The sequence below is a fragment of the Pipistrellus kuhlii genome, unplaced genomic scaffold, assembly GCF_014108245.1.
Source record: "Pipistrellus kuhlii isolate mPipKuh1 unplaced genomic scaffold, mPipKuh1.p scaffold_m20_p_1, whole genome shotgun sequence".
NCBI lineage: Eukaryota > Metazoa > Chordata > Mammalia > Chiroptera > Vespertilionidae > Pipistrellus > Pipistrellus kuhlii.
The window spans coordinates 10610691-10629135 of record NW_023425404.1 but is presented as its reverse complement, the minus strand read 5'-3'; the positions used below and the strand labels follow the sequence as shown (position 1 = coordinate 10629135).

Genomic DNA, 18445 nt, shown 5'->3' with positions numbered 1-18445 from the left:
TCTCTGGCTTTTGAGAGCCAGACCCAGGCCTAAGCGCCTGGGCCTACACACGCCAGGGGAGGGTGGGGACTACATCAGAGTGGCTGGGAATGAAAGAGTGTCTGGAAAACCTGCTTCCTCAGAACTAGTCCTGTGTGAGCACACGGAATCTATCCACAGAGGGGTGAGGCAGCAGAGCAAGTGGGTTACCTAAAAATAGCAATGCTGGCTTCCCACAGTTACGGACGGGGCTCTGCAATGTGTTTTGACTGGTTTGCGTGAGTTTGCTTATTTATTGAGAGTCAGAGGAAAGGATCAAATCATTTACCCAGAGGTGAAAATATGATACCCCACCTACAAAGGGCAACCAGGCAGAGGAGCCGAGCCTGGGAGCACCCCCTGGACTGCCCCTGCCCTCATGGTGCGGTTGATGGTGGGCTGAACCTCAACCCAGGAATGGGGCATTCTGTGGGAAAGGCACATGTATCCATGCCAGTGCATGAATGTCAATCTCTCTGACGATGTGCAGAAGTCACTGAGCCCAACACTAGGCACACATAGTAGGTACTTAATGAATGTTAATGAGGAGAGTCAATGTGGGGGGCATCTGAAGTCAGAACAGGAGGAGATAGGGAGTGAGGAATATAATGTAAAACAGCCAGAATGTTTATGAAGAAAATGGATGGATTTGGAAGTCAGAAAGCCATAGGTTCAAATCCTAACTCTGGGTAAGGTATATTAATATGGTAACTTCAGGCAAGAAACTTTACCTCTCAGAACCTCAGAGCCCTCATCTATAATATATATCTTAAAAATGTGAGTAGTAATACCTAGTGCATTTTGATTATGGGATTATTAAGTAAGGTAATATATAGAAAGTGTCTATACAGGCTGAGTTCAATAACTATATTTTTAATTTTATTATCATTTGTTGTAAATATCATCAACAATGAGGATCCCCAGATTATTAACAGTGGAATATTACTTTTAAAAAGAACTCAAAAATGCCAACTTTCCTCAAATTGATTGATGGACTTAATGCAATTTCAATCAAAATGCCAGAAGGCTTTTTAAAAAATTATTTTCTTTATTGATTAAGGTATTACATATGTGTTCTTATCGTCTCATTGCCCCCTAACCGCCGCGCTCCCCCTCCCCCCAACTCATACCCTCACCCCCCTGATGTCTGTGTCCACTGGTTAGGCTTATATGCATGCATACAAGTCCTTTGGTTGATCTCTCCCCCTTACTCCCACCCTCCCCTACCTTCCCTCTGAGGTTTTATGGTCTGATCAGTGCTTCTCTGTCTCTGGATCTGCTTTTGTTCATCAGTTTATGTTGTTCATTATATTCCATAAATAAGTGAGATCATGTGATATTTATCTTTCTCTGACTGGCTCATTTCGCTTAGCATAATGCTCTCCAGTTCCATCCATGCTGTTGCAGATGATAAGAATTTCTTTTTAAAAATAGAAATTGACAGACATATTCTAAAATGTACGTGAAAATGCAAAGGCCTCATAATAAACAAAAACAATTTTGAAAAAGAACAAGGTGAAAAATTTATACTACCAGGTATAAAACTACAGCATTAAAATACTGGCATAAGAACAGGCATATTGATGAATGGAATAGTATAGAGATTTTATACGTAGACCTAAACATTTGGATGCCCAGATAGTTGATCAAATATTATTCTGCGTATTTCTATGAGGATTTTTTGGATGAGATTAACATTTACATCAGAAAACTGAGAAAAGCAGATTGCCCTCCCTAATGTGGGTGGGTTTCACCCAAGCAGTTGAAGGCCCGACTAGAACAAAGAGGCTGACACTCCCTGAGTAAGAGAGGGTTCCTCCTGCTCAATTGCCTTTGAATTGGGACACTAGATTTTTCTTGCTCTTGGACTTGAACTGAAACATCAGCTCTTCTTGGATCTCCAACTGGCCAACTTTCAGAAAGGAACGATGCCGTTGGCTCTTCTAGATCTCTGGCTTGCCAACTCGCCCTGCATGTCTGAGACGAGTCAGCCTTTTATAATCATGTGAGCCAATTCCTTATAATAAATCTCTTTGTATCTAGAAATATCCTACATATATGAAGATCTAACTATTCAATGATCTATCTATCTATCTATCTATCTATCCATCATCTTTCTATCTATCTACTTCCTATTGGTTCTGTTTCTCTGGAGATCCCTGACAAATACAGACATCAACTTTTGCTCATTGAAAGACATTGTGGTAGATTGAATGATGGCTTCCCCAAGATGTCCATGTCCTAACCCTGGAACTTATAAAGATGATACATGTAACAGACACTTTGCGGCTGTGATTAAATTAAGGATCTCTCTGTAAAAAAAAAAAATCAATAAAATATATATTTAAAAAATAAAAAAGAATAATGTGTAGCTATTTTTGAAGTTTCTTTTTTGAAATCTACATACAAAATATACACAAACCATATGTATATAGCTTGATCAGTTATAATTGCAGCCATTCTGGTAGGTGTGCAGAAGTATCCGATTGTGATTAACTTGGATGTCCTGATAATAACTGATACTGAGCACCTTTGTAAATACTTATTGGCCATTTGGATATTTTCTGGTAAATCTTTAACTATGAAGCCACTTGGGCCTGAAAACTACAGATTTAAAATTCTTTAATATATAAGGAGAACTTTGGATTTTCTATTTTTTTCTTATCAGTTTTGTTTTATTTTTAAGGGAATTTTTCCATTTTATTTAAATTTCTACTATATCAGTACAAAGTTGTCATAATGTTCTCTTATCTTTTTAAAGTTTGTAGTATCTGTAATAATGTTCCCCTTCTTATTCCTTTTGTGTGCCTGTGTGAATCTTGCTAAGGGTTTAATAGTTTATTAATTTTTTCCAAGAACCAATTTTTGGCTTTGTTGATTTTTCTCTTATATGTTTCTTTTCAATTTAAATAATCTCTGCTCTAATCTCTATTATTTCCTGCCTCTGCATCTTTCTAAGGACTTAATTCTCTGTTGATTTTTAACTTTAAAAAATATAAAAAACGAAAGAGTTATTTATTTCAGAGAGGAAGGGAGAGGGAGAGAGAGAAACATCCATGATGAGAGAGAATCATGGATCAGCTTTTTCCTGCACCCCACCATCTAGGGATTGAACCTGCAACCTGGGCATGTGCCCTGACCGGGAATCTCACCATGATGACCTCCTGGTTCATAGGTTGACATTCAACCACTGAGCCATGTCGGTCGGGTGATTTTTAAAATTTTTTGAGATGAATGCTTAGATCATTGGCTTCTAGCTTTTCTTGTTTTATAATAATGAATTAACTGTGTAAATAATCAATTAAAGGTATAAAATTTCTTCTAAACATGGTTTTGATTTTACCTCATAATTTTTATATACCACATTTTTATTATAATTCAGTTAGTTATATTTTCTAATTTTCATTGCAATTTCTTTTTTTTACTTAGTGGTGTTTTAGACTTTTTTTACATAGGTTCCTAAATATTTGGGGATTATCTGGTTATCCTTGCGTTAATGATATCATCCTTAATTACTCTGTGATCAGAAAAAATATTCTGATTTATCTTAGTTTTTTAGACTATGCTGAGAGTTGCCTTTATAGCTTGGCTTAAGGTCAATTTTGTTAGACATTACTCATGCACATTTTTATCTTTTTTCTTTTTAAAAATATATATTTTATTGATTTTTCACAGAGAGGAAGAGAGAGGGATAGAGAGTTAGAAACATCGATGAGAGAGAAACATTGATTAGTTCTCCTGTACAGTACCCACTGGGGATGTGCCCGCAACCAAGGTACATGCCCTTGACCGGAATCGAACCCGGGAACTTCAGTCTGCAGACCGACGCTCTATCCACTGAGCCAAACCGGTTTTGGCCTATCTTTTTTTTTTTTTTTTTAATTTTCGAGAGAGAGGAGAGAGAGAGAGAGAGAGAGAGAGAGAGAGAGAGAGAGAGAGAGAGAGAGAGATATCAATGAAAGAGAAACATCTGTTGGCCATCTCCTGCACAGCCCCTACTGGGGATCAAACTTGCAACCTGGGCATGCGCCCTTCCTGGGAATGGAACCAGTGACCTCTAGGTGCATGGGAGGGTGCTCAACCAATGGAGCCACACCAGCCAGGGCTACTCGCGTACATTTAAAAGTATTCTGAAGTTGTTGGATGAACTCTCCAACATGTATCGGTTAGTCCAGGCTTGTTCATCATGTTGGCAGAGCTTCTGTATGACTACTGCAGTTCCTGGGAAAGACCTGAACCAGAGGCCAGGGGACCAGGAGAAGGAACTGCTTCCCCCATTTCTGAAGGGGCCACCTTCCCTGGTACTGACTGCCTTTCCCTTGGGCCGGGCCGGGAAGGGCAGGGCGGAGGGGTTGGCCCCTTTTCCTAAGTCACTCGCTACCAAGTCCACTTCCACCCAAAGCCTCATGCCTGGAAGCACCGGGAAGGGAAACACTAATAATGTCTTGAGAGGGAGAGACTCTCAGTGTGAACATAAAGTCAGTCTTTGGGGATACGCTCTGGGGGAGGTTCGGCCCTCTCCCATTCCACGGCTTAATGTGTAACTTGTCACCTTTCCTGAATGTCGATTCCTTTTATTTGCCTGTAACACTTTCACCTTGCTCCATCTCCTTGGTTACTGTGTGCCGCTCTAGTCCCTCTGCCAGAGCCCAGCCACCTCTGCTCAAGGCTTGGACACCCTTGTCCCTGGCTAACCTCCTCAAATCCGCCAGACATGCCCCAAACCATCCCCGCCCTGGGAGCACCAGGGATTCTTGGAGGGTAGATCCTTGGGGGCAGGCCTGACCTGTGCCTCACACAGAGCCGTGTCCAGTGGAGGGCCCTAAGGGTACTTGTGGAATTAAACTGAATTGCTGTCCCTTCTCCTGAGAAGGTCCCTTTATCAGAAGACTATTTCTGTCTCTAAAAGAGTTCATATCCACCTATAAACTCTCCCTCTCTCCCTCTCTCCCTCTTCCCTCACTTCCTCCCTCTTTTCGTCTTCCTTCCTTTCCAGTCTTCTACAGATATTTGTTGAGCATCTAACATATGCCTGGCACAGAGGGTCCCCTGGTCAATAAGACATTCCAGGTATCTGTTTTATGGAGATGACCTTACATGGGAGCCGAATCCACAAATGCACGAGCTGACCTCAAATTGTGGGAGATGCTATTAGGAAGTAGCAGAGGCCCCTGACAGAGGAAAGGGGAGGGGTCTGCCTGGAGAGGGTGGTGATGGGGGAGAGGGGGCCTCAGAGGAGGTGATAGGACACCCGTTGAGCAGTATCAATGTCTGAAGGTAAAATCTTGTTTCTTAAAAAGAAAATAGCCCTGTAGCTAATGACATAAAGTCAACCTTTGTTCATTTTAGTGGCCAGGACTTGGGCATTTATTACCTTTTGTACTTTTCTGTATTAAGAGTGTTCCTATAATTAAAATATAGTTTCCTGCATTTGACCATCTATTTGAAAACGTCTATTCCAACAATTCACAATTGGTGACACAGGAGCCATCGCTCCTACTAATGATGCTTTGGAGCATCATGGCTGGGCCTCTGGTCCACCCTTGCCTTTCGCCTTTTCTTCCCTGGCAGACTCTTACTCATCCTTCAAAACCCCGCTCAAGGATTGCCTTGCCAGTGAAGCCTTCTTTTGCCTCCTCTTAGGGAGATCCAGTTGTTCCATGGATTGCTGTCGCTCAGTACATTGCTTATATGATTCTAATAAATCTTGGCCTGTTGTATCACAGTTTATTTGCTTGGATGTATAGACTCTTCCAAGGCTCATCTCACTGTCTTCAGCTACCAGCACAGACCACATAGCAGCACATTGTAGATTCTCAACAATGATTCTCCAGGATGCCTGTTGGATGAATGAATAAACGTTTAACCTTCAAACAACAAGCTCTCAAAAGAGTATTAATAGGAGATAGTTGTATACAAGCAATAAGCTAATTAAACTTCATTTTATTTATTCATTCACACAAACTCAGCAAGAACTCCATTTGGCTGCTATTAATGTTCAGTGTGATTTACTGTAAGTACTTGAAGTGTAAAAAATGTGTTTCTTTTCAAAGGAAAGCCACTGTTCTTTTGGTTTTTCTCCAACCCTCCCCTCATTTGTATGAATTAGTAAGACGTGACTTTAGTTCAAGTCTTTTCCCTGAGATTTGCAGGCTAGTTATGCAGTAATTTAATTACTTCTGAACCTACTAAAGGCAAATACCAAGCAATCTACAGGGAAAGATTGTGGAGTTCCCAGTTATTTATTAAGAAAGCTTCATGTAGCCTAGACCGGTTTGGCACAATGGATAGAGCGTCGGCTTGGGGACTGAGGGGACCCGGGTTCGATTCTGGTCAAGGGCATGTACCTTGGTTGCGGGCATATTCCCAGTGGGGGGTGTGCAAGAGGCAACTGATCGATGACTCTCTCTCATCGATGTTTCTGGCTCTCTATCTCTCTCCCTTCCTCTCTGTACAAAATCAATAAAATATATTAAAAAAAAAAAAAAAAAGCTTCATGTAGTCCTAGCTGGTTTGGCTCAGTGGGTAGAGCCTCAGGACTGTAGACTCAAGGGTCCCAGGTTCAATTCTGGTCAAGGGCACATGCCCTGATTGTGGGCTCAATCTCTAGTTGGGGCTGTGCATGAGGCAGCCAATCAATGATTCTCTCATCATTAATGCTTCTAACTCTCTCTCCCTCTCCCTCTCTCTCTGAAATCAATAAAAAAAGAAAAGACAAGAAAGCTACATGTAGTCCTCATGGAGGTGAAAGGGACTCATCCCTCCCTCACTCCAGCCCATGGGTGTCCGCTGGGAGGGAAGCCTAATTAGAAAAATTTGGGTAATTTGGATCCTGGAGTTGGCCAACAGGACAGATGGCAGAACTCTCATGAAAAGGCTAGCAGAGATGCCTGGCCAGCATGGCTTAGTGGTTGAATGTTGACCTAAGAAGACCTATGATCCAAGAGGTTACACTTTCTTGTCTTTGTCCGTTTGCAGTGTGTCGGGGGGAATGACTGTCTGGAGTAGGACTGACTTGGTTCACATCCCAGCTCTGCCTCTTTCAAGGTCGGACTAGTATAGGACCTCCCTCTGCCTCAGTTTCCTCATCTGTAAAATGGGGATGAGAACGGTTGCTGTGAAGGTCATAGGGTTGCTGTGAAGGTCAGATGAGTTAAGGCATATGAGCCAGCAGCCCTGTGGAAATTCATTTCTCACTCATCCTATACTGACCTTGTTTGTTTACTCAACAAACATTTATTGGTCCCCTAGTAAATGCTGGGATCTGGGCTAGGCATTGGCTGGTAGTGGGATGGAGGATGATACACACATGAAAAAACAAGTCCTCACCCTCTAGAAGCTGCAGGCCCGGGAGGGAGACCAGTGTGTGAACATTTCCACTGACACACTGAGGCACATAGTCCTGTAGAAATACAGGAAGGTGTGGCTGGTGCCCGGGAAGACGTCCCCAGAAGGTGACATTGGAGCTGGGCTAGGAAGGCCGGATGGTATGCTCCAGGCAGAGGCGTGAAAGGGAATGCAATGCTGCAGAGGGAAAAGTTCCACGTGACACAGGGCATGGCGGGACGTGATCAGAGCTATAGGCTAGAGCGGAATTATTTAATACGTCTTAGAGTCAGGCAAAGGGCTTGGATGTTACCGCATGGAACCTAGAGAGCCATGCAGGGAGGGGGCCACAGCAGAGAGAGTTAACGGTGCCTGGGAGCACAGGCTGTGAAGTGAGGCAGAGGTGAGTCCAATCCTGAGTCCCCCAATTACCTGCTGTGCGACCTTGGATAAGTCATTTCCCTCTGACTGAGTTTCCTGGATGGTGGGGGGCGGGGGGAGTCATCCCTGTCCATTGGAGCTGTTGTAAGGATGAAATAAGGCAACACAGATCAGGTGTTTTACACAGACCCTGGCTCACAGTAGGTGCTCAGTACCTGGTGACTTACTGCCATCCTTCCTGCTTTGTTGGTAGCATGAGGCAAATGCACCTGAGAAGACAGCACACAACGCAAGGCAAAGGGGGGTGTAGGGGACAAAACAATACACAAAAGATGGATTGCTGGTGGGTGAGGAGGCCTGCAGCCAGGGACTCGGCGGGCAGGACATGGACAGGGAGGACATCACACTTCAGCTGGATGGCGAAGAATAAATGGAAATTCTGTATGAGAGAATGGAAAGGCAGTAGAGCTAGGAATGCACCCAGCTTGGGCACAGGTAGGGTCCATCTCTTGGGGGGGGGGGAGAAAGGAATGGCCAAAAATCTCACCTGGGGTCTGGGGGCGGGGCTTTGATGACTTGGCTCTGCCTCAGTTGTCCTTCCTCTAAGAAGAGTATGGGATGCCTCCAGGGGATTGTAGGCCTGTGTCAAATTGCTGGGCCTGGCTGGTCCCTGGCAAACTGTGTTCCTGGTCAGGAGGTGTTTCGCACCTGGTGGTGGTGGAGGGAGTGGGGGTATTTGCTTCAGTGGAGCACCTCCGTTCAGGCCTGACCACCTGGGATGGGGTCAGACTGCCCCTCCCCCCACTCCTCCCGTGCAAGATGTCACCAGCCTGGGGCTGTGCTACCCCCATCGCCGGAGAATGCCCTCCAGACGGACGAGCGGGCAGTGTCCCTGGCTCCCTCCACCTGGCCCTCCTGTGCAGAGCCGGTGCCCACGATGGCTGCTCCCCGGCGTCCCGCGTCCCGGTGGGAGATGATTAATGGCCTTGCTGCACCGATGTGTTGTATTTAGGTCTATTCCCGAGCAGATAGATTTTTCTTTGCAGATAAAATGAAGGCAGGCCGTCCTCGGGCGGATGGCGGGCCCCCTGCCCGCCCCTTCCGGCGGCAGGCTGTTAGGGAGCTCTGAAAGTTAAATGAGTTGATAAGCGAGCGGGGGCAGGGAGGACTGTACCTTCAGTGGCCCTTGTAAACAGCGTAAAGTCACCTTGATGTGCGGGGACTAATGACGCTGGAGCAAGCCAAATGGAGTCCAGTGGCACGGTGCCAGGAGGGGAGCCCGCGTCCCCACGGCCGGGCCTCACCTTCCTCTGTCCCTGTCTCTCTCCTGGCGACACGCACTTGTACTCAGCTCTCTATCACACCGAGTGCAAAACCTCCTGAAGTTTCCATTGCTTCCTCCGTAGAAAAGAAATGCTATGATGTTGAAGTCCTAACCCTCAGTACCTGTGAATGCGACCTTATTCAGAAACAGGGTCTTTGCAAATGATCAACATAAGAGGAGGTCATCAGGACGGGTCTGAATCCAGTATGCCTGTGTCCAGAGGAAATGTTGGACACAGAGTCCGACATGCACACAGGAGGACGGGACCGCCAGGTGAGCAGGAGGCAGGGGTCGGGGCTGTGCTTCCACAGGCCAAGGGACAGCAAATTCCCCAGCAAGTCATCAGCCCCAAGGAGCGAGGAGCGAGCAAGGCTCAGAGCTGCTCCGCCCCATACCCTGGGAAGGAACCAACTCTGCCCACACCTTGATCTGGACGCCTTGCTTCCAGAGCTGGGAGGCAACACATTTCCGTTGTAAGCCCCGCTTCTTGGGAGCATGGGAACTAATACAGGGGAAGAGTAACCCTTCCCTTGGGTTGGCTGCAAGGATGTGAATCCACAAATAGCCTTTGGATCTTTAGGCCAGCGGCTTACCCCAAGATACGGGGGCAAGGCTAGAGGTGGGCCTGACAAACCGGGGGCAGGTGAACCTCAGAAAACAGAGGCCGCACAATGGTCAGGGCCCTTGTTTCTCTAGGACAGACACACAGGATTAAAGGTTAGGAGGAGGCCAGGCCACAGATGGATTCCATTTCCATGAAATGTGCAGGCCAGGCATACCCTCAGAGACAGAAAGCAGATCAGTGATCGCCAAGGGGAGGGGGGGAGGAGGGCGGGGAGGCCAGCTGGGGAGGAGGAGAAGTAGGAAGTGGGTGCTTAGAGGTACAGCTTCTCCTTTGGGGGGGGTGAAAATGTTCTGGAACTAAATGGTGGGGATGGTTGTGAGTGTATGAAATGTCACTGAATTGTACACTGTAAAATGGTTAAAATGGGGAACTTGGTAGTATGTGTATCTATAATAAAAGAATAATGTGCTAATTAGACCAGACGTCATTCCAGACAACCAGCTGGATAAAGCCGGGCTGTGAGGGAAGCCCAGGTCCCAGGGGCCAGAGGGAAGCCGGTGCCGGCAGCGGGGGAAGGAAGGCCTACTCTGGCAGGGATTTTGTGCATCGGGCCTCTAGTTTTATAATAATAAGAAATACTATATATTGCATGCTAAAAAAAACAACAACAGTTAGTACAGAAAACTCAAAAGAGGAGGTAGAGTTCATAACCTCAGGAATAAAAGGTTAAATAACTGGGGTTGCAGCAATACTTTTGGTACTTTTTAAAAAACCCTTTGGGAGGTTGGAGGAGAGATTCAGGGTCCCCTGGGCTCCCCATCCTTCCCTCCTCTGCCCCTGGGCTCACACACCAAAACCCCAAAAGTCCCCACACAGTGTTCTCTCCCTGACCTCTGACCTCTGGCTAGGCTCTGCAGGCCAGAGCACTTCCACCATCAGGTGCTTGCCCTGCCGGGACTCCCTCAAAGAGGATCCCTCTGGACCCATTCTGGGGAGGAATCAGTGAAAGTCCAAGTAATGAGGCTCCATGAGGCAGGGACCGCCTCCGGAATGCCACAGGCTGCATGCCGGGGGCTGGTCATGCTACCAGGTGCTCTTCTAAGCTTCTCCTGGCCTTGCGTCATTTGTCATCATGCCCATCTCAGGAGGCAGACACTTAGAATCCCCATGTTGCCAAGAGGGAAACTGAAGCACAGAGAGGCTAAGGGCTTCCACCCATTCCCCAATCCTAAGGGAAGAGGCAGGAGCCCAACCCGATGTCTTAATCCAGAGTCCGTGGTTTAACCTCAGTGTGTGCCTCTGCCCTGGGGGCCCTACGGGGCGGGGCTCTTGGCGCCCGGAGAGGCTTATGGTGAGAAGGGGAAGCTCTCCAGAGCCTCCTGGGAGAGCTGAGACTGAGGCTGTGAGGGACTGAGAGATCGGCCTGGAGGTAAAAAGCCTGTCATGGTCCTTAAGGCTTTCAAGGAGGATGCCTGTGGACCCATTTACCCAGCCCTCTTACTAGATAAGGCGCTGACCTGGTAGCAGCTGGGACGCTCTGAGAGAGGTTGCAGCCACAGAGAGGGCTCAGGAACGGCTTCTGGCGAAATCAGGGAGGACCAGGGAGGGCCAGGGAGGACCCCAGAGTGCACAGCTGGAGAATTTTATTTTATTATTTAAATATATATATATATATATATATATATATATATATATATATTATTGATTTTATACAGAAAGGAAAGGAGAGGGGTAGAGAGTTAGACACATTGATGAGAGAGAAACATCGACCAGCTGCCTCCTGCACACCCCCTACTGGGGATGTGCCAGCAACCAAGGTACATGCCCTTGACTGGAATTGAACCTGGGACCTTTCTTGATGCTCTATCCACTGAGCCAAATCGGTTTCGGCCAGCTGGAGAATTTTAAAAGAAAGCAGATCATGAAGGGAAGTCTTCGGCTTGCCTCGGAAGAGAAGTTGTGCCCTGAAAAGGAGCCTGGCAGTGAACAGTGAGCGTGTGCCCAAGGGGTTACAGCGGCAGCCACCAGCACGGGAAGCCTAGAGCCCTCTGGGCAGGGTTGTCCACCTTCCTAGCAGCCAAAACCTGCGTGTGCTCAGGCCTGACAGGGGGCACCGGCCTGGCTTCCCTGGGAGGCCGGGGGAACACGTTGCTCAATCAGTCCGTCCAGTCTCAGGAGAGACCGACCGTGGGTCAGGTAACCTGGTAGCACTGGGGCTGTGATGGTGAGTAAGACACACGTGGGCTTTCTCTCTCAGAGATTGTATTCCAACGGCAGGGGATGCTCTCAGTTCTACATACTAAACGGCTTTGACTTTGGCAGCTTGGATGCCATATCGCTCCTTCTTCTGTGAGCCTGGGAAGTAAAGAGTTAGATCTAATGTGAAGAAGAAATTCAACTCTTATTTCTTAAACACTGGAGAGCAGAACATTTTATGGGTGGTCAAATACCAGTACCTTCCCACACCAGCCAGGGGCTGGTCCCACAGCCCCTCTAGAAGGGGGAGCGTCACCTGAAATTCCACCTAAATCCGTGGGCGCTAGAAACCAGGTCACCACAGCAGGTGGCCCTGGTGTGATCCACGCAGGTCGGCCTTGGGTGGCAGGCGGGGCGGCGCGGGGCGGTTAGGAACTCACCTAGCTTGTTGGGGGACAGCCCAGACATCTTCTGGAAGCTTCGCCTGAGGCTCAGCTTTCAGGGTTGGGCTGGCCAGCCCTTGGGACGGTGTCCCACCTTTGCAGAAGTGGGGGCAGGCAGTGTTTCTTAGAGAATTCCCAGGATCCCAAAGACTGGGGCTCCTTCCCCCAAGAAGAGACGTTTCCAGGCAATTCAGTCACATAGAAAAGCTCTTGGGAAAAGTAGAGACACCAGCACTCCCAAAGCCTTTCAATCTTGGGCAATTCTTCTGACATCAATGTCATTCCCTGTCCTTTAAAAAAACCAAAAAAACCCACCACCTGGTGCGGCTGGAACCACTGGGCCTGCCTCCCCAGCATAGGTGACTCCTGACGACACCCCGCCCCCCACCCTCGAGCCCTCCAGCAGGTCCTCGGAGAAGCCTGTTCGGCCCCTGAGCTGGGGAGGCGCTGTTTGCTCCCCCTTCCTGCTGACCTGGCAGGAGGGACGGAAACTTTCGTGGAAAGCCCTTGTGCTGACGAATGCGCCCAAGTCAGGACTTTGACTCCAGGCCTGCAGAGCCACGGGCTCCGGATCCGGGGGCCTCTCCTCCGCGGGGTCAGGACCTCCGCCCGGCTCCTCCCCGGCTCTCTCTGCCCACCGTCCGTCATGGGCTCTCCGGTGACCCCACGCGACTGCTCCACCGCCGGGGCGGTCACTGGCTTCCATGCTCTCCCCCAGGCCCTCCCCCCACGTACTCTGTATTTTCTTCCCCCTTTCCAGTGTGTGGTCTGCGTGGGGCTCGGCCGAGCTGAAAGTCTGGAGCGTTTGGCTGTTTTGTTTAAGACCTGGTTATGGTTGTGGGAATTTTTTTTTTTTTTTTTTTTTTTTTTTGTCAGCTGCCTGTTATATCAATCACGGAGTGGGGATCTATTTATAGGTTGGGAGTACTGTGTCCTTAGTCACAAAGAGACACAGACAGGGGACTGTCAGCTGTGCTGGAGGAGCTGAGCAGCGAGTCATCAGCAACTGGAAGCACCTAAGGGGCAGACATTCCACCCACCCCGTCCTCCCGGCCCAAGCATGTAAGTACCCAACTTCTCCCTGCGTGCCCTGAGCCTGCCCCCCTCCCCCCTCCTTCCCCCCCACACCCCTCTGTCTTTGGGAAATGGATAAGAATATCTCCCCCTGCCTGCTCCTTCCTCCCGTGTTTCGGCCGGTGAAGCATCCCTGGGAGGCCGTGGGGAACGCGCTGCCGGTCCCAGGCTGCCATGGGAAGGTCAGAGGGACCCGGAGCGGCTGGTGGGCTGGCTTCTCACACTCGTTTGGAAATCAGTAGGTTCCCTGTTAGGGGTGTTTGTTTTGGCTGAGAAGGAGGGAGTAAATCAAAAGGGCAAGGGAAAGTTTACATGTGGCTCAGCGGGTGGGTATGTCTCCCGGCGTGAAAACTTTTATTTGCTGGCAGCTCAGGCGGCGGGCGAGCTGGGAAGGTGACACAGGACAGGTGGTGATGGAGGGCTCCCGGCAGGCAGGTCTGGGCTCCACCTGGGGGCTTCCAGGGTCCGGGGGTCTCGACAGCCCCCGTGGCCAGCTTTGCCACGGTGCCTCCCAGGAAAAGGACTGTTTTGTTTTTTGCTCCACGGAGCGGCTTTGCTTTGAGGAGTCCGGAGGAGAGCTGACTGCTGATTTGTCTTGCCTCCCGGGCTTCCATTGGCTCGCTCATTTGGTGTATTTTCTTCACCCTGAGAGGGGAACTTGAGTGGGGGCTGGGGGAGGAAGAGTCTCTCTCAGAGAGGATGCAGCCAGGTGTGGAGTGTTGCTGAGGCTCGCATCCTCCTTCCCAAGGAAGAAACTTAATAGCACTGCTCTCGTCAAAGCCCTGCTTGTGTCAGGCAGTCAGGGCGCAGGCTCTGTGAGCACTCTGGTGGCTCCCATGGATGGCCGTCCCCAGACATCGTCCGGTGACCCACACGGCTCCCACATCGCAGGCTTCCTGTGGGCCCCTGGGGACTTGGGTTTCTGGAGAATGCACAGAATTAAGTAAAAATCCTGCATGTGGGGAGGTTGGCTGCTACCTATTACTTACAAAGGAATAATAACCCTACGTTTTTAGGAGAAAAAAAAATCTGATGTCTAATGTATCTTCTGTACAACTTTCAAAACGTGCCTCTTTCTTTTTACAAGTTCAATAACGCCCGGGTTTCTATGTACTGGCAAAGTGCTCACCCGAAGTAACACTGCATTGCCAAGGACTGTTGGGAAAACAGTGCCCTCACAGAGAAATCTTTCCAATGATTTAAAAGCAGTAAACAAAGCAGGTATGTCCGGGTTGCCTTTGATTAAGGATAAGACAGTTTTATCAGCACGTCTCACTTGATGAAAGGGAAGTAACTGTGGACACCCGGGTCTGTTTAGAGGCAGCTTGACCTCAGTGTTGATCTTTCAGAACGTTAACCTTTCTTCTCTTGGTTCTTGATGTTCGCTGGCATTTTACAATACTTTGGCCTCTTGTTCTCTTCAATCCATTCATCTGTTCTACGGGAGGGGGGAACGGGTTTCTGGAAGGAGTAAGGAATTAAGGTCAACTTGGCACGTCCAGGTAGTGAGTCCGCGTTCATTGGTGGAGAAACTCAGAATAAGGAGTTTGTTGGCCAATAGAGAGGGGTGGGGAATGTCACTATTGAAAACCTAGGCTGGAGAGTAAAACCCAAGAAATGAAGGGGAAACGTACGCAGGAGTTGAGCATATTATACATGCAGCACTCCTGCTCTTCTCTGCCAGGGACTCTGTTTTGCTAAACACATCCTGCTAAGGCTCCCACAATAATGCTGGAGTGGGATTTGGTGGGTTATTGTTAATTAAAGCTCAAGTGCTTCGAGTGATTGAGACATTGCGTTCAGAAATCACAGCAGTCAGCTATTTGTGGAGTGGAACTACCCTAGGACTCTCGGATCTCAACGGCCTTTTAGAGGAAGAGGGGCACTTTCTAACCTTTCAACACGAGAGCAGACCCTTCCCTCGCCCCCTCTACCTGTACACCGGAGCCTGCAGGCCCAGGCTGAGATGCAGCGGGAGAGACGCCTGCATTTCTGAGCAAGTTCCAAGTTCTCACCAGCAATTAGCGGTCCAGAGGGAAGACTATTGGTTGGAATATTTAGGCGAGAGCTGCTCCTTTGCTTGGCGACCTGGGGGTGCGTTCAGGTGGACTGGGGCTTGTTTGGCAGTGTGATGGAGGGCCTGGCTCTCCTCCTCATTTCAGGATATGGGTTTTCCCCTTTCGGGATCCGTGATAGAGATGCGATGGGGGAAAACCTCAAGATATTTGCATAAGACAGCCTCTGATTACTTACTTTCTGCTTCAATAACGATTAATTCTATGTGGATTGAGCTCCCAGCAAACTCATCTTTTTTTCCAAACTGACTTTTTAAATGCAATTGGTCATAGGGCTGTCTGTGACTTCTGTGCGAGCTAACCCATTCCGTCCTTGCTGTGTGTGTCTCCGGATGTCATGCATGGTTGCCTGTGTGCACGCGCTGTCATTGATGAGTCCCTCTTCCCTCCCCCTGAGCACATGGATGCCCAGCCCCAGCCCCCTCCCAATCTGGGGACAGAGGGGCCGATGAACAGGTGTTTGGAATACAGCAGGCTCAGGTGCAGAGGACCATCAATCTCCAGGAGGAAGGACTTGCAAATACTGCAAAGCGCTCCCCTTGTTCAGACAATTTTGCAAATACCACACCAATAAAAAAAAAATGGCAGCTGGCAGTATTTTCCAACCCAAGACCCTGCACCGCCCTTTCTCCCCATCACCTTCTTTCTGCAGTGTATCTGTCCATCTTCTTCTTATCTCTATTTTTACATTTCATTATCCTCCGGCGCTCTCTCCTTCCCACCCCCCCTTTTCTCCCCCTTCTCTCTGAAAAACACATTTCTATCTGGCACAGAAAATAAACTCAGATTGTGGGTAGTTATGTTAATCTAATTCAATCCTCAGCGGGTTAGGAGCGAAATTCTAATAGTGAAGCTGTTGAGGGCTTTTTTTGTTAATGGCTTGGGGATTACATTGAGTTAAAGGCTCATTTCCTAATCAAACAGAGAGGGAGAGAGTGACTCCGAATATTTATGAGTCTCCCAGTGAGAGTTTAAACATTCAACTCCAAAAGCAGGGTTTCTGCCGGTGGAAAGAGTTAAAACCCCTCAGGGCTGCTGGGGAAAAAATTAAACCAGTTAAGCCATCAGCATTTTCAGGCTGCTGTGCAACTTGGGCAAAGTGGAAGGTGGGGCGGGAGGGGACTCGGTTCACAAAGCGAAAATGGAAACTGTGGCAGACGCTCTGCAGCCGGCGGCAGCTGCTGATGTGCTCGGAGAAAAGTCCCCGGCAGCAGACTGGGGTCCTCGGTTCACCATGGGCCTGGAGGGGCCGTGTGCCTGCAACTCCCCAGACCAATTCTCCTCCTCCGTCTGGAGGTGAGAACGGGGAGGCAGGAGTATGGCTCAATTTACCAGCAGCTGGAGCGTCCCCCTGCTGCCTGGTGTAGGGGGAGAGGATGGTCCCCACTCCATCCTGCCAGTGAAATGCCGAGGACGGTCTTCTTCCCCCCATGATAGCAAACTCACATGTCCACACGCCCGCCTCTCCCTTGGCTCCATGCTCGGTCTGGGTCTCCCGCTGCCTCTGCTCGGGGCTCTGTGCCCACGAAGACTTCAAAGCCCATCTGGCTCACTGTGCCCAGGAGAAAGCAGGTCGAGAACCCCCGTTCTCCTGCCAGAGAGGGCGAGGAGCGACTTGGCCAAGGTCAAGCAAAGTCACGGCAAACGGAGGGCGGGAGTCTAAGTTCTCTGATGAGCTCTGGCTGCTCTCCCCCGGTTCTCTGTGGTCCAGTAGAGGATGGAGCAGAGTCCAGCCACATGGCTGTCCGGACTGCCCTGGGCCTCCTGGGGTGCTGTTGGCTTCTCCGGCTTGTAAAGGACGGGCAGGAGTCCCCATGCGGGAAGACTCTGAATGCTCCGAGGATACGTGTCCTTGTTCCGCCACCCACTAAGAGAGCAGTTTTGGGCCCTGTCCCTGGGGCCTTTTTCCTGCTCCAGGAGGTCAGGGAGGCCTCCGACAGCTGGCTGTCTCTCTCCTAGACCCTGGCTTTTTGTTTCCTGAGGACCTGGGCATGGATCTTCTCTCGGTGCCTCCATGGCCTGTGAGTGCCTGTGTGACCTCTTGCATTTGCCCTTTCTCGTGTCAAGGCAGCACTCACGTCAATGGGAACTTTCCTGGGAATCCTTTCTCTCGTGACCAGCAACTCGGAGCCCCTGGCTGGTCTCCCCCACCATGTGGGTCTTCGGTGGGCCTCCCTCACTGCCCCAGCCGCTGAACCTGAGCACGGACAACATCTCCTTCCCCGTTGCAAGCCCAGATGACGGCTGACCATTCCTGCCCTCCTGCTCTAACCAGGGCCCCTCAGGGGTAGTGAAGATCATGCCCTGAATCACACACCGGGACTCAGAGTCCAGCACTGCTTCCTCTCAGCTGTGAGCCTGGAGGTCATGGCCCTTGAAAGGTCTTGTTTTTTTCATCTGCTACCCGGGGTATAATTCTAGAACCTTCCTTGTGGGTTGTTGGGAAAAGGAAGTGCATGTGATGTGTTAGCCCTTTGCCTAGTGTGCTAGCACCCTCATTTGCTCGGCACAGAGCAGTCACCCTGTCACACCACTGACAGTAGGTCCCTATGCTTCCCACTGAGGGGCTGTGACTGAGCTCAGGCTGCTATGATGAAACGCCATTAGACTAGGTGACCATCAACAGCCTTATCCTCTCCCAGGTCCGAGGCAGGCCCAGGACCAGCGGGCTGGCGTGGCGGGTCCTGGCAAGGCCCTTCTGTGTGTGCCAGTGGCTTCCTTCTGGCCGTGTCCTCGCATGGAGGGAGCTCAGCGCTGGGCTCCTCCTCTTCTTAGGAGGACACTGATCCCATCATGGGGTCCTCCTTCATGACCTCATCTGAGCCTACTTGCTTCCCAAAGACTTCGCCCCCAAACACCACGTGGGGATTACGGCTTCGGCATAGGGACTTTGGGAGGACGCAAGCCTTCTGCCCACAACAGGCTGTTTTTCCGAAATGTTGACCAGCAGAGTCCTGTGCTAGCCAGACTTCCAGCTTCTGCCTCCCACGGCGATGCCATCCAGAAGCCAGAGACCAAGGCATATGGGGAACCCCCTCCCGAA

The 18445-nt window shown here is 49.5% G+C and overlaps 1 protein-coding gene and 1 long non-coding RNA gene across 2 annotated transcripts in view; one reads left to right on the top strand and one right to left on the bottom strand.

The window, feature by feature from the left end:
- Positions 1-5476: 5476 nt before the first annotated feature.
- On the bottom strand, positions 5477-9157 carry LOC123651568. The gene is made up of 3 exons (XR_006740361.1): positions 8273-9157; positions 7328-7420; positions 5477-5857 (listed from the first exon to the last, which is right to left on the bottom strand). It is a non-coding gene; the product is annotated as an uncharacterized LOC123651568 (long non-coding RNA).
- A 3507-nt stretch (positions 9158-12664) lies between these two features.
- Positions 12665-18445, top strand: part of ESRRB (estrogen related receptor beta) — a 163089-nt gene continuing 157308 nt past the window's right edge. Inside the window, exons 1-2 of the mRNA XM_045578420.1 lie at positions 12665-12944; positions 13171-13315. Coding sequence (XP_045434376.1) covers positions 13314-13315 — 2 coding nt within the window. The 5' untranslated portion in view covers positions 12665-12944; positions 13171-13313. The remainder of the gene's footprint in view (positions 12945-13170; positions 13316-18445) is intronic.